Source organism: Montipora foliosa, chromosome 3 (assembly GCF_036669935.1).
Source record: "Montipora foliosa isolate CH-2021 chromosome 3, ASM3666993v2, whole genome shotgun sequence".
Classification (NCBI taxonomy): domain Eukaryota; kingdom Metazoa; phylum Cnidaria; class Anthozoa; order Scleractinia; family Acroporidae; genus Montipora; species Montipora foliosa.
Genome location: NC_090871.1, coordinates 23,237,296 through 23,252,295, shown reverse-complemented (window position 1 = coordinate 23,252,295; position 15,000 = coordinate 23,237,296). Strand labels below are relative to the sequence as shown.

At 39.3% G+C, this 15,000-nt stretch overlaps 1 protein-coding gene across 1 annotated transcript in view; it reads right to left on the bottom strand.

Moving 5' to 3' along the window:
* LOC137994626 (gamma-aminobutyric acid type B receptor subunit 2-like) overlaps positions 1-14,632 on the bottom strand; it is a 15,344-nt gene extending 712 nt beyond the window's left edge. The window contains exons 1-10 of the mRNA XM_068840232.1: positions 14,576-14,632; positions 12,771-12,856; positions 11,658-11,808; positions 11,143-11,263; positions 9,685-9,792; positions 7,908-8,030; positions 6,534-6,717; positions 5,262-5,416; positions 1,531-1,689; positions 1-752 (exon numbers count right to left, since the gene is read on the bottom strand). The exon at positions 1-752 is cut by the window's left edge and continues 712 nt beyond it. Of these exons, the coding sequence (XP_068696333.1) occupies positions 693-752; positions 1,531-1,689; positions 5,262-5,416; positions 6,534-6,717; positions 7,908-8,030; positions 9,685-9,792; positions 11,143-11,263; positions 11,658-11,808; positions 12,771-12,789 (1,080 nt within the window). The 5' untranslated portion in view covers positions 12,790-12,856; positions 14,576-14,632 and the 3' untranslated portion in view covers positions 1-692. The remainder of the gene's footprint in view (positions 753-1,530; positions 1,690-5,261; positions 5,417-6,533; positions 6,718-7,907; positions 8,031-9,684; positions 9,793-11,142; positions 11,264-11,657; positions 11,809-12,770; positions 12,857-14,575) is intronic.
* Positions 14,633-15,000: the final 368 nt, after the last annotated feature.

Below are 15,000 nucleotides of genomic sequence, written 5' to 3'. Positions count from 1 at the left end.
GCTTACGAGAGGAAATTTTTTTAGACCCTGTGGACCCCAAATAGGTGCCGGTGTCCGCTTACGGGAGGTTAAATATAAAGTAAAATTGCCGGGGCCGCGGTTTGGTGTGCGCATTCGGGAAGTGTCCCCTTACAGGAAGTGTCCCTCAGTGGAGGTTCGACTGTATTGAAATTTTGTCAAAATACAGTGAAGAGAAGTGAAGCGAAAGTAACCGTACGACCAAAGAGCTCTGAAGATTCCGTTTTCTCCTTTGAATCGTAAAGCTTGCACTCTATCCCATTCGCAGAAGTACAAACGTTGTTAACATTGATTCTGGGTTACACTACAGGTGATAGGAACAGGATACGTATAAGAAAGACTGCCTGGCTAAAAAAAGGTTGCCCGTCCTATAAATAGTCTGTGCAGCACTGAAGAGTTCCCGTAGGAGAAAAGAGCTTCGAGGAGAGTGAGATTTGGCCGCATTCTATATAACCACTGAGAACTTAGGGCAACAGAAAACTGATGCAAAAAGACTTGTTCGATTGGCAAAAGGAGAAAGGAGATATAAATAAATTCATAAGCATAAGCAATCATTTCACGCAGCGTCCACTGCCAAAGTGTGCTAAACTTGCTTTTTGTCCGCTCAAATTAATCCATATTGATTCATTGAAACCATTTGTCCCAGAGAAGTGTGGTCTTGTCGAGAAACCTTTTCAAAGTTTCGTAGCGTAAGCACTATCATTTTCTATTATTTTCTCTTTTTCCATTTGAAGCTGTGTCGAGAAAAGAAAAATCTGTTAATATTACCGGCCTAAAACACCATGACCAAATGGAACAAAAGGCTCCGGGGCAAAAGGCTGCAACATTTGCTTCAACATGTTTAGTTGAAGTTGAATGAGTTTAAAAATCTTTAAACTTTGCTTCAACAACGATTTAACATTTCTTTTGTTTTCGCGAATGTTGAATAAAGTTAAAGCCTTTTGCTTTTGCATTGTTGGGAATGCGCGTGCGCGTTAATCGGTCTCTCGATGACGTATCCATGTCCGTATCCATAGAAACAAGTTCGTGTCCATAGTAACAACCGCGGCTGCAGCCTGGGACTGAATGCCAGGCCTGTGGTGAAGCTTTGTTGAATCAACTATTGAAGATATGTTTTTAAACTGTTTGGCCACCCCAGCAGTCAACACGCTTAAAGAAAATCAAACGGATGTTGAAGTAAATGTTAAGACCGTTTGCCTGGGCCTTAAGCTGGGAACATTAATGTTGATTTTTTGATCTTTAAGCTTCCCTGTTCTTATATGTAAGAGCTTCAGGCACAACAGCCAAGGAAGTGGAAAACTCTTAATTACTACTCGAACGCATAGGCAGATAATAATGGGGACCTTTAGATCGGAGGAGCGAGGAGGACTACGAGTACGAGTTTTCTGTTCTGAGCACGTGCACCTTGAAAAGTGTCGGCCTCCAATTCTTATGCGCATGCTCAGTACGAAAAACTCGTCCTCGTAGACGTCTTCCGATCTAAAGGTCCCTAATGTTTTCGTTATTGCTTACCACTTTTAACAAGGCTTCCAGCTGTTTCATTTCCCTCTCTTTATCGAAAGTAGACGCAATGTAATTTGCAAGGTCAGCCGCCGAGTAGTGTTCTAACGAAGCAAAGGTGCGAATGCCGATTTTGGGATCCTTACTGTCACACTTCCTAAGAGCTGCAATCTGTAGAAGAACAAGTGTTTCAGTCAGTCAAAATAAAAATAAAAATCATGGTATTTTTTATTCCTGATTTAAATGCAAAGCCAATGGCCAGTAGAAATGCATATCACGTCTTAGTTGCTTGGCAATTCTGGAAAGGAAATTTAAAAGGGATGAGGTAGCAGGTAGAGGTTCAAACCTGCAACATCATCGGCTTCGTTCTTTTCCAAGCCCGCACCCAGTTGGTTGAACATCGGGACTACGGTGCAGGAGGTCACGGGCCAGCCGGACCAGCACTCGGGATCTTTAAACAACGGAGGAGAAAGTGTTGCCTTAGTCTTCTATAACCTGCGAATGCAGACGTACTTCGGCCATCGTTTGCCCTCTCCCTCCTTCTTCGCCCAAACCGTGCGTGATAACACTAACATAATAGATCGCGATGATAACTGGAATCTATTACTATATAAAGAAGCTTACCATATTAAGCGTCTAACACCATTTCTGAACAATGGCTTAAAAGCCAGTAGAGAACTCCGCCTATTCTCCTGACAGTTTCGTTTCTTTGTTTTTCACTTTCACGTGATTATACTGTTGCACAATCTCGCGGTATTTAAATTCTGCTACTTGTATCCCGCCTTAGTCCGAAGATGATATAGATTTATATCGAAATATTACAAGCACATAACATCGTTTCCTTGCATTTGTTGTCTATCAAGTTTAGTCACAATGCAATCACTCGGTATAGCATTTATTCTTTATTTACTAAAGCTATCAGCAGGTAATGGATTTTGAATAAATGATTGCCTTTTTACCGCGCCTTGATCTAAAGCTTTTTAGGGTGATCTCTAAAATTAGCCAGTCAAAATGCGTGAGTGAAAGGCGTGTGATCGCTGCCACACTGTAGATCGGTAGAAACGGGAAGTTATCCAATACCAGACATGCTTAATTTAGCACTCATTCATATTAGCTAGTAGAGGAGGTGGAAATGGGGAGACTACTTGAAAGCACCGCAGGTAACTGATCATATAAAGGACTTGCCACACGAGAATGGCTGGGTCCAACATTTTTTCCTTCGAGTGGATATCCAGCCTCTATAACCTCAAACTGGGTTTTACCACGCGTGAATTACACATGGGTATTGGGCTCCCCAGCACAGTCACAAATGAGTTTAATTTTAGAATACACGTTCCCGCGGAAATCAGATGTCATGTCCCTGAAGAAACATAGCAGAAGCAGTCACGCGTGTGTGCATCGTAATCTAAAACTAAGTCCAAATTGACAGAGAAACATTATTACCTAATTCACTCCTGGTACCGGTTTTACGAATAAACTTTCGAATTACAGTCTGGCTCAGGGTAAAAAACAATTTATGGGACTAGTGTTTTGAAATTAAGGTACTTAGTACATTATGTGTTTATTTCTGTTGTTCTGTTGTAAGCCTTTCATTGCCTCGAAATTAACCTTTTACTAAAATTTATTTATTTGCAGGAAAAAAAACCCTTTTGTTTAAAGATATTGTCGGCAACCACAGAAAGTCTGAATTTCTTACACGGCCATGCATGCAGGATAGATTTATGAAATTGAAACTTTATTTGTTTATTTATTTAGCTAGTTGGTTATTTATAGCGGAGCACAATACTCATAAAATCAAAACCACAAGGTGTTATGAATTTTTATCTTGCGGAGGTTGAAGATGACGTCTTTCGTTTCGAAAATACTGCTTTTTGAATTTCCGAATTGTCACCTTGATACAAAGTTATTTGGTTGAAAAAATGTCTATGCCTATGAATCTCAGCAGTCTGAGCGTTTCAAGTACATAAGAAGATGTGTTCATACACGTGTATTTTATCTCACAAGCGAAAAGTGAGCGCTTTCATCGCTAAAATCCTAGATGTTCGTGTGGATTTCTGGAGCTGGCCGCCATATTGGGGCACAACGGTGGTGCACCAACATGGCGGCTCCATACAAAACTCTTGCGTGGAACTCTTTGACAAATAACTCAGAAAAGATGGACCGCACATATCTGAGAGTTGGTGAGGTGATTTATAAATTTGTCTCCTTCAAGTTTTTGGCTTACTTCTTTGAACGGTTTCGATTTTATTAATTTGTTGGGTGACAGTGAAAACGATCTATACCTGCGGTACCTAATGTGGTTAAGGAACGCGTCAGCAAACTGAAAACAATTTTGCAGTTTTGAGAAAACAATGGCTGACAAAATCCGTTATGGACCAGAATTGACCGAGGCAGATAAATAAGATCAACATGGAAGAGTTGTTGATCCTGAAGTTTTTACTAAAACAATTATTCCACTCGGGCATGCTGGATATGAAATGATTATAACGAACTCGGCGCTACGTACGCACCTCGTTGGTTATCTATCACTTCATATCCAGCACGTCCTCCTAGAATAATAGTCAATTAGTACATAAACTAAGAGACGATGCCCATGGAAGGTCAACGATAGGGTACGACTCTTATAGGATAGCCGCTTTCACAGAGCCTTTGGTTCAAAGAGTGGTTTTTCTAATAACTTTCTTTGACTGAGTTCTCGAAAGACGCAGTGCTTCTCCTTTGTTAAAGTTCTTTTAAGAGCTACAGTGCAGCGAGATGAGAAGGTCGTATATTGGAAAGTTTCAGTAGCCTTGAAATGCGTCTGTAAATCAGGAATTTTGATAGTTGGGGTCCTAGACTTCATTTTCTAGGAAAACAGCGAGTACGTCAGCATTTTGCTATTTCCGCTGAGCAGAATTTGAAAGATTACTGCAAACACTATCTCCTGTGTGAGAACAACACTGGTCTGGTGCCAAATCCTCACTCTGGTGATAACTTACGACTTTGGATGTCGGCTTCAATCGTAAATGTTCGCCAAAGGTCGTAACAAAATCCGGTAGACTGAAAAGTACATTGTCAACCTTTATGGAAAATCCGAGGGAACAGTGGAGGCGGAGCTAAAGCAAGATTCATGAACCCAGTGTGCCTGCATTTATACATATTCATGAGCAAAATGGCTCATTATCTGCTCATTATGTGATACGAAATAAAAGAGCGCAAATTTCCAAGTAAATCCTTTGCCGCTATATTTGACATTTTAAGTTAATGTCTGGATTTACTCTTTAAAGAAACTATTGCATGCTACAAGTTCATAAAAAAGTTGGTCCACAAACAAGAAATTTTAAATGGAAAAAAAGCATTTTTGAATTCTCATATAAAATGGCTGAAAAATCGATCGCATTTTAACTCAAATTTGCAATAGTTTTTACAAGTCGTGTCCATCTCCCGAGCGTCTCGATAAAATAAGGGTAATCTGGTCTTCAAAAGTTAGGACTTTTACAACCGAGATGCTTTTAGAATGAAAATTAAATTTGGGCGTTTGCCCATTTCTGGCGCCATTTCTTTTAATTATGTAGTTTGTCGCTTTCAAATTTCGCGCTTCAGCGCGTCACTTGTATGCTAATGCGATGATTAGTCATATGAATATTAATGATGTCCGGCCATTCTGCGCCATGGTATCCCTTTCACCGGTCGACCTCCGAATGATACGTCATACGTACGTTGACAGGAGAAAATTGTAATGAAAAATGCCGAAGCCGTGTTACCTTTGGTATAAAGACGATACACAGTGTGGACGTCGTGCAGAAGAATATACAGATGGCTGTGACCATGAACGCTGTCTCAAATTGGTAGGGTTGAACAAACAAAACCACGGGTGTCCCAACGATGCAAACTATAACAACGTTGTAAACGGCAACGCCTACCAATAAAAATACAGATATGGGTAGACATTATTATTTATCAACATGACTTTCAGACAAATAGGACATTCGCATGATGACGCCATTTGACTACAAGTAGCAGAAGCCTACAGGTTTTGCTTGTCTCATGCTAATAGACCATTTTACAGTTGTAGCTAAGTTACCTGGCCTACGAATGGAAGCGAGGCTGCCGGTGACCCTGTTTTGATACAAACCTCCATGCTTTTATAATGTTAATACGGACTAATTAGAATTACAACAACACAATTTGCATGATAAAAGCAGTCGGGACTGTATCAATGCAAGGTCACCGGCAGCCTCGCAGCCATTCATAGGCTAGGTCGCAGAGCAAACAACTGTAAAATGGCCTATTTGAGCTATCGTTATTTTTACCCCACTAAGAATACGAAATACGAATAAAAGAAAAACAAACTGAATTCTGGCAGTTGTAGTCAAATGACGCTACCGCGAAAATTGCCCATTCCCTGCTAGCACAAGTCTCTTTTTTATTCTGCGTTCACTTGGCTGACGAGTACGGAAAAAGAAGCTTCTGCCATGGCTCGAAACTCACTGTGTTGAGCATGCACTGCGGTTACATAGCGACAGATTCTTCACCTGATTTTCCTGTTGTATTCTCGCAGAAAAAATAAACAAACAAACAAACAAAAACAAACGCACTGAAATCCTTGCCGAACTTGCAGTACGATTACCGTTTTCCTCATCCAATCGATTGCAAGGATATTCTTGTAATGGAGCGTTGCCAACTGGCGTAACGGCCACTGTTCGCAAACCCCCTTAAGGCAAATACGCTTGCCAAGGTTAATGCCCACATCTTGTAAACAGACGTTTTTAACAGGCGGCGCAAAGGCAAATTTTTAAGTGACATTTTTGCTTCCGAAATATTCACCATTCTAAAGTTTCTATTATATCTGGGTTTAAGGACTCGACGCAGACAGAATGTTGTAATCTCCATTTTACTTTAAATGGATCCCTAGTACATTAAAAGCATTATGCATGCGCTTTTGCGACGACGTAATTGTTGTCTGAAGGAAAGACTTTTTGCGGTAAATAAAACAAATTGTTATTCAATTCCGAGAAAAATCCAAGCAGACATACCGATATGGTGAGAATCATTCAGGGCAGGTATCTTGACATTTCTCGTCTCCCAAGCCAAGAATAGTCCAAACAGTAACAAAATGCCCTTGTATGGATACAAAATGCCCAACCATATCATCATATTGTTGACCTCGCAAGTGTACACGTACGGCAAATATAGCATGTTGTCATCTTTTTCATCATACTGCAAATATGTGTAACAGACAATTAAAACAAATGATTCATGGTTTAGCGTACCTATATTGAGTTCTATTACCCGCACGCACATTATGTCCTGAGGCCCGTTTTTCGGAAGTCCCGAAACTTAACCGGCCATTTTCGGGTGTCACAATTCCCTTTGTATCTCAAGAACGGAGAGGATTTAGGTCGTCAAACTTCACAGTTATTTTCTTTTTGAAAACACGTTAAATGATCAGCTTCCAAAACAAGCGGTTGGCACTTTTACAAGTGGCTTTTCGGGCCCGAAAAGTTTTCGGGACTTTCGAGAAACGGGCCCCTGAACTGGACCTAGTTAGATGCACGCTTAATTTTGACATCCAACACAAAGTGTCCCTTTACAATCGATTGTCTGGCGAATTTATAAATTTCCTTGTATAGATGTGCTTGGTATGTTAGTATATACAATTATTAAGCGATTTGTACGTAGGATAGAGCAGTTTTCGTTAGCATGTTGTAAAACTTTAACGAAAGTAATTACAGATTTTTATGTCTAACTTACATATCATTTCGATTCCGCAGTTGACATAAATGATGTTATATTACATATCACTCTGAAATAATTTCATTCACCCCTTACAGGACAGAAGCTGAAGTTGAAAAGTTTCGGCTTGGAGATGATTTGATAGCTCAGCCAGTAGAGCAAATTTACCGCAATCGAATAGTCATGGGTTTGGGTCCCTTTCAAGCCTGGTTTTCTTCTTATTTAACTGCAATGAATTTCCTGACTTTCACTTCAAAGTAATTACTCTAGACAGCTTCAACAGACGCATCTGCATGTCGCGATAAGCCAATCACAATTCGAGGTCGCCCAAAAATAAACACGTGCAAGCCACCATTGCTTATGGAGTTGCATGTTATTGGTTGAAAAGGTAGCGCAAAAGTTATTCCCGGCAATGACTAAACATAGCAATCGAAATCACGATATTAGCTTCGACAGTCTCTGAAGTCAAAATTATGGCGAATAGCCACCAAGATAAAGGTGATTCTTTCAACTTTTAGCTTGAAAACTTTAAAATGGCTGCTCGGTCAAACAAAGCGTAGGATTGAACCAACGAATACTGAACTGTTTGCTAGAAAAAAAATCTGGTAATTTTCCCCAATCTCATGATCGCTGAAACTGGGTGCTTTTAAAGAACACTCTAAAATGATACTTACATAGCTGGGAAGAAAGGTCGTTTTCCTTTTTAGAGGATCCAGAAAATTCCAGGTCAAGAGGATTACCATATCCATGGCGAGTAGGACACCAACAACTCCAAAAAGGTGTACATCTCTGATGGCCTTAGTCAAGACAAGACGGGCAGTTTAGAATAATAAATTGCTCATTGAAAAAGCCATTATAATATTTGTCGTTCACAAATCTCCTGTCGTTGCCAATTTTACTCAGGGGTATTTCTATTTTAGTAAGCTGTCAATTTATACGGGGTTTTCACTGTTCTTTATTAAATGCAAAATGAGCTAATATCGATCAAAACTCCGGTCACCTGACCATCTTCCTCTCAGCGCACGCGTTATTAGTGTAGGAAATCATATGCATTTCGTAAATTATGGGCAAGGGTGAAGTGTTGAAAGTTCTAAAATTGCACGAGCCGTAGGCGAGTCCAATTTGAGAACTTTCAAAACATGACGAGTGACCATAAATCACGAAATGCACCAGCAAGTTCATACGATTTTTAATTTATTATATCATTCAACAAAATTACTCAATTGCTGTGTTTCCATAGCAACTTCCGTATTGCACTCTATAACCTATTTATGCATTCGTCATTAACAATCAGAAACGCGATATTCTGTTGAGTATATAATAATAATCTCTTATTAACCGAGTGCGAGGGCCGTAGTGGGGAATACTTGAGGCCTCATGCAATGACAACGGCGACGAGAACAAGAACATCATAAATTTAGTGTGCAAAAAGAATAGCTTTGCACGCCCTTCTTTCTTTGACATCGTCATCAAAACAGCAACGTGAAATAGCCAAATTTGAGGTTTTATGAAGAACGTCAGCACTTGAGGATAAATGTTCATTTTCTCCCCTAAATTAAGTGCCGTTCCGACCAGTGTCATTTTTGAGGCACTACCACACCCTTGTTGAAATAGTCACCAAGCGATTAAAATTACGCGAATATATATTTTAAGATGACTTTCTCGTTGCCGTCGCCGTTGTCGTTGCTTAAGTTAGCTACCGGCCCGAGGTCGTGGCAGTACGTACCGAGCCCAGAGAGGTCCCGGTAGAAAAACGACCGAGGGCTAACTTGAATTTCCCGGCAGAGGGAAAAAATACGGAAACGAACTGTTCTATAGTGATGGTTCGTACTGTAAAATCCCGACCAAAAACCAGCCAGAGTGATCCGTTTAGCCTGAGAATTCCTTGTCATATAAAAAACTGACATCGCTTTATGGCAAACGTCAGGCTGAGATATCCATTTTGTCAAAAGTCAAAGAAACCTGTTTCATCTCCTTAATTATTTCTTAAAAGAGAAAGAAATGATAGAACTGAGTGAGCAGCGGCATGCCGTTCTAAATCTCTCTATTATATTATACCTTACTTCTTCGGCGATGAAAAGAAACCCAAGATATTAATAATGGCCCACAGTTAGCGTGTGTTCGATTGACCCTATTCCGATATATAAGAATACGTGGAATGATGATTTAAAACGGACTATGTCTGGCGTTTAGAAGAAACAAGGAAAGATATGTTTAAAATAGCATTTTAGCAGGTGTTTGACAATTTTAATGTGAATCTCTGTGAAAACCAAGGGTTCTAGCTTCTATATTCCATGCATGTATTCCTATTCCGGAAGAACGGTCACTCGAAAGCACCTATAATTTGCGATCAAACAGGAATAATATCGTGGCCAACGTGTAAGGAAACATAAACCATTGAAAAAGGGAAATGTAAATATAAAAGAAAAGAAGCAGGGAAAAAAGTCTAACCATCTTCTTTGCGCTCATTATTCTTGTGATTTTGTGAACGCGCCATGTTTTTGAAAACAAAGGACCAAAGGCAATCGTAAATCCAAAACAGAGAGTAGAAACCCTGGCCTACAAAGAAAAGAAAGAAAAAAAAACTGAAAATGATTTCTTTGAATGAAGGATAACTGTACACTATTGGTCATATTAACACCTTTGTCAACAAAAGGGAGGTACGGTTTAAAGACTCTGTGGCTTTTTCAGAAAATTACGTTGTTTGGCTGAAATCTGCCACCTCGGAAAAATTGATTTACTCGATGAGCAAGCCAAAACCGAATACCTTAGCAGATGACACAAGCCGAGGCTTTTTCGGATGGTCGGTAGCACTAATTTACTGGAAAAGCATCGCATCCAAGCCATTATTAAGATACAATTCTTGAAAAAAAGATTTATTCACTTTGTTTGTTGTTTTTGCCCTCACCTCAATAAAAGGCTACGAATACCCCCTTTCTCAACCTTACCCAGGAAGAAACGAACACAAAAACCCATGCAGCGGCCCGGCATATTTCGCCATTTTCAGGAGGGGCCTGAGGAAAGCAGTAATAGTGACTGTTATATTTACGTCACAAAAAGGTTTTCAAAAATGGACAAGGAAAACAATTGGTTTGCGATGGTAGGTACAGATGCATGACGAACGTCCTGTCATGCTGTAAGGATTGAAATACCACATGGTACTAATTGGCAACAATGGCTCGAAACAATCCATTTAGTTTGGTGTAAGCTCTTTCATCCCCCAAAAATGTAGGAAGCTGCATATTAGATGAAATAATCATATCATGTATTTGCACACTCTGTGTAAGAGAATTTTTGCTGATTTCATTGTTTCTATTTCGTTTCATTTACATTCGAGTTTGCTCACTGGATGCACCACCCTACTTACAAATTGACTTCAAAAGGTAAAAGATCTAGAATTTGTTAAACTTGGTTCATCTCCAATTTTACGCCTTTCAGCTTTGATAACGAGCCAGTTATTTAGTCATTAAGGACGGTGCCTACTAGTGTTATTCAAATCGAAAAAGAAAATTGGGGGTAACCACTCATTTTTCATGAACAATATTTGTAAAAATCTTAAAACAACAACAACAACAACAACAACAACAGTAGGCACCGTCATTAAGAACTGATAAATTCTTGGGTGGCAAAAGCTTTATTAATTCAATACATGCTTTGCACAATTCGAATTTTCGAAGCATCATTGCTCATAGAGGTTCTGGTATATCGCGTTCAAATTTTCAGAGAAAGCTCATTATACAATTGAATGTCAATGGTTCTTTATTCTTACCTAACTGATTATAAAACGACAGCCTCGCGCTAATAAGGCAAAAATGGAAACTAAGATTTCCCTATTCGATCAACTTCTTCTAGTACGAATGTCAAGACGACTATGTGTATAAGGACACGATGCTACAAGTAGCGACCCACCTTGCAAAGCTGATCTGTGACATGATTTCCATCGAATGCATAAAGAATGGCAGAAATGTAAGACAGAATACATCCCAGAATGGTGGCATTGTTCAGATTCGGACTTGACATTTTAATAAGCCTTTAGGAGAGAAAAGAATCACCAGTAGTCTTTAATTAAAAAATAAGAATGACAATAACAATTATAATAGATTCAAGCTACAGTTATTGTGTACATTAACTTCAAGCTGGTTTTAAGTCAGGCATGAAACTCTCTTTGTGAGAAACATAAAGAAAACTACTCTTAAGACTCCGCGGCCATGTTGGTGTTCCAAAACAAAGGAATGGCGGCCATGATGGTGTACCAAACTAATCCTCTGCGATTTGAACTCTATTTTTATGCAAATAAGTTCTTTTGTTTCAGTAATCCAATATGGCTGCTGGTCACGTGAGTGAAAACGCTCCATACACTGTAGTACTGGAGTCGTAGGCTCCTGACTATGGGCTCCAGCTATTATATAAATTAAACAAGATACCTTATGTTCCTGTTTCTGACATTAAAACATAAGAGTGCAAAGGCCAAGCAAATTCCCAAGCTCCCCGAGACACACATAAAGATAAACATGGTCTTGGGCATCGTGATGAGGTCGTTGCGTTTGCCCTGGCGATCCTTTGGTGGATTTCCTCCTGTAAAAGATACATGAACATGAAATACGGTAAGTACAAAGAGGAAAAAATACAGGAAAAGTAGAGTAAAAGGCATGAATATAAAAGTTTTTCAAAAGCTGGCTATTTGGAATCGGTAGTAGGTTCCCCTTATCTTGTGTAATTCAATGATGTCATGGGAACTCATCGAAGGACGGCATTGGCGCGTATAGTATGATGAAGTCTCAAACGGAAAAGTTCTTTTAATTTCAATCTTCAGCTATGCACCTAAGCAGAACCTTCCGTAATGTACACTAGTGAGCGAACAAATCGTCTGATGTGAAACGAGAAGAACCCATTTTTAGACGAGCCGGACGTAGTCGTCTGAAACTCGTTCGTTTAAGGAGAAGATTTGTCCGTCCAGATGAACAAGTCCGACCTTAATTCGCGTCAGACGAACAAATGGACAAATTAATTATATAACCACTAAGGAGAAATGGAACTAGCCAAGGAAGCGATTGAAGCGATGGTTTAGGGGAGGTTTTCAATATGGCGGGAGGAAAAAAGGCTGGCGCGAATGGTAAGGTAACTAAGCCATACTCAGTGCCAATCTTCATGCACTCATTGTCCGTCTTTTATGAATTTACGTGGGACAACACTAAAGGAATTGGTCGTCTTGAATTAGGCGACTAAACCCAGGACGATTTGTCCGTCTTCTAGTGTGAAAACGGCAAATCGAAAAATAACTTAACAATGGAAATCCACGCATCCAAAGGGTGCCGGTTTTGGGCAACTCAACTCCCTCTTTATGACCACCCTTTGCATTTTCGATTGAGGAGTAAATACAACAAAAAGACTACTCTGTTGCATGAGTAAGGGGACTTTGCTACGTTTTTGAAAATTTAACGTGCATCTATTTAGCTGTACTTCAAGAGTTGAATATAAAGAATGTTTACTGCACTGATAACTATATCTTTTTCCTTATTTTTTCGATGTCATCTCACCTTGCCACTCAAACTTCATTTCCGGATAATATTTCAGGGAAGAGTTCGTCACATCATGGCTGCACTTTGCTTCAAACTCGGTCCCTATCAAAGCAGTGAAATTTGTTTGAAAATGTCACGCGTTGCACTTATCTCAAATATTTCTAATTAACGTGAGGGACCTTTGTAACAAACTTACCGCAAAAGGTTGATGATTTTTATACTGATTTTCCTAATTTTCTCAGTCAGTCAACATTGTACTAGATCGTTGAATGAATTCACCGTGCGCGCGATGTGAGTACGTGACTGCTAATTACAGGAATAGAAATTCGGGACAGGACAGTGTTTTCTCAGTATGGCGTTCCATTAAGTTGAAATTGGGTAATGAGAAATGTATGGAATGAAGGAGGGGGTTGAAGGTGTCCTGCAGATCTTCCAGCCAAGGAACTTTATCTTTAGAACTTGGCAAGGAGAAGTATGTAAAGTTGTGTTCATTCGGGATACCCCCGCCGAAGGAAAAGGCTACATTTATAGATCATGGCCTTGTTAATATTCTAGTAATTTAGGCTATTCTTCTCTCCGTAGCAAAATGTTTGCATTACAGTTGTATCTAGAATTTGGGTTCTGTTGAACTTTTTCATACTTTAAAAAAAATGTTATTTAATTCAACACGATAGTTACAAAACTTACGATGCTTACTGTTCATACTTTTAAAGACACAAATAGATATTTTATTCCTAAACTGACATTTTATTCTTTTTCACGTGAGAGCAGGGATCCTCGATTACTATTATTTAAGTTTTTATTTTCAGATACTTTTATAACTAGCCGATTTACCGTATGACCAGTCCCCGTGCTCGTTCTTTCTCTTTTCGCTGTTTTTCGTTACCATTATTCAGCCTATTTTCTCATACTCGTTCTTGCCCTTTTTGCTATTTTTATTTTTAGCTTGTTTTCTCGTGCTCGAGCTTGCTTTTTCTTGCACTGCTTATCAACGTAATTTCGTCTCTTTATTCGCCCCTTTCTTGCTCTATCGATCTCGTTCGTTGTCACTGATATTTCGCCTGTTTTTTCATGCTCTCTGTAGCTCTCTTTCACGTTGACCGTCGCTTGTTCGTCGCCTACCTACTTTTTTGTCTCTCTCTCTTTTTCCTTTTCCCTCGTTGCACGACATATTTAAAATAATACTTAGCTTGTTTTCATGGTTTTTTTCCACTGATCAAGAAATAAGTTATTCGTGTAGGTGTCAAATTATGTAAGCATGATTAAAGTGAATGAAGGGGTGCGTGCCATTGAGTGAGTTGATTGCCGTTCTTAAAACCACGTTATGACGTTTCAGCCAATGAGAGTTAGCGTCGGTTTTGTGGTTACTGACTGACTATACCGGACAAGTCATGAAAAGAGTTTATATTTGATCCCGCGAGCTTTGGTTGTAAGTGGAAGTTTTTTCGTTTGCTTCGCGAGAATATATAGTAATCTGTGAAAAGTGTGGGTTTCTTTCTCGTGTTGCCCACAGCGTGTGACACGAAAAGCTGAATGCACGGCGGAAAGACAGTCGTAGCATGACGTCATAACCAAAACCAAAATTTCTCGGCAACGATGGGTTACCATATTTCCTTAACCATGGTGCTCTTCGCATGCGTCTTACTAGGAGAAGAATAGCCTAAATCAACTTGATTTAGGCTATTCTTCTCCTAGAATCTCTGAGAGATCACTAAAGCTGAATGGACTATTATTAAGGAATGAGCTTTTTCTTGAAACTAGTTTCGATGATCTTAACATCGACAACGACGATAATGATGATGATTACACGATAGCATACCTTTTTTAGTTGAGAAATTTCAAAAACTCCAAGTCGATCACCTTTCTCATTGAGTTTTACCATGCTCTAGGAAGCAAAAAAGAAAATTGTTTAAGTGGCGTATCGGTTTAGTATTTTAAGGAGTTGTTGTTTTTAGTAAATTGTTGAGAAGCCAAAGTTCGACCAAGCATTGCACGGACACTTAGTATACCTTTCAAAATCAATTTTTGTATATTTTTAGAAAAGAAAGCAATGCTTGATTGTATTTGAGGTTAGACGTAAAATAATTTTCAAGAGCAAGGGGAGTGTGCTGTTCCACACGAAGACTATTTTTTAAAATACTATTGCAATATTATAAGTTACATCCTTCGAATTCTATAGGAAATCAATGTATCTATCACGGTGAAGAACCACAGATGCTTTTCACTCACCGTCACTCCAATAAACTGT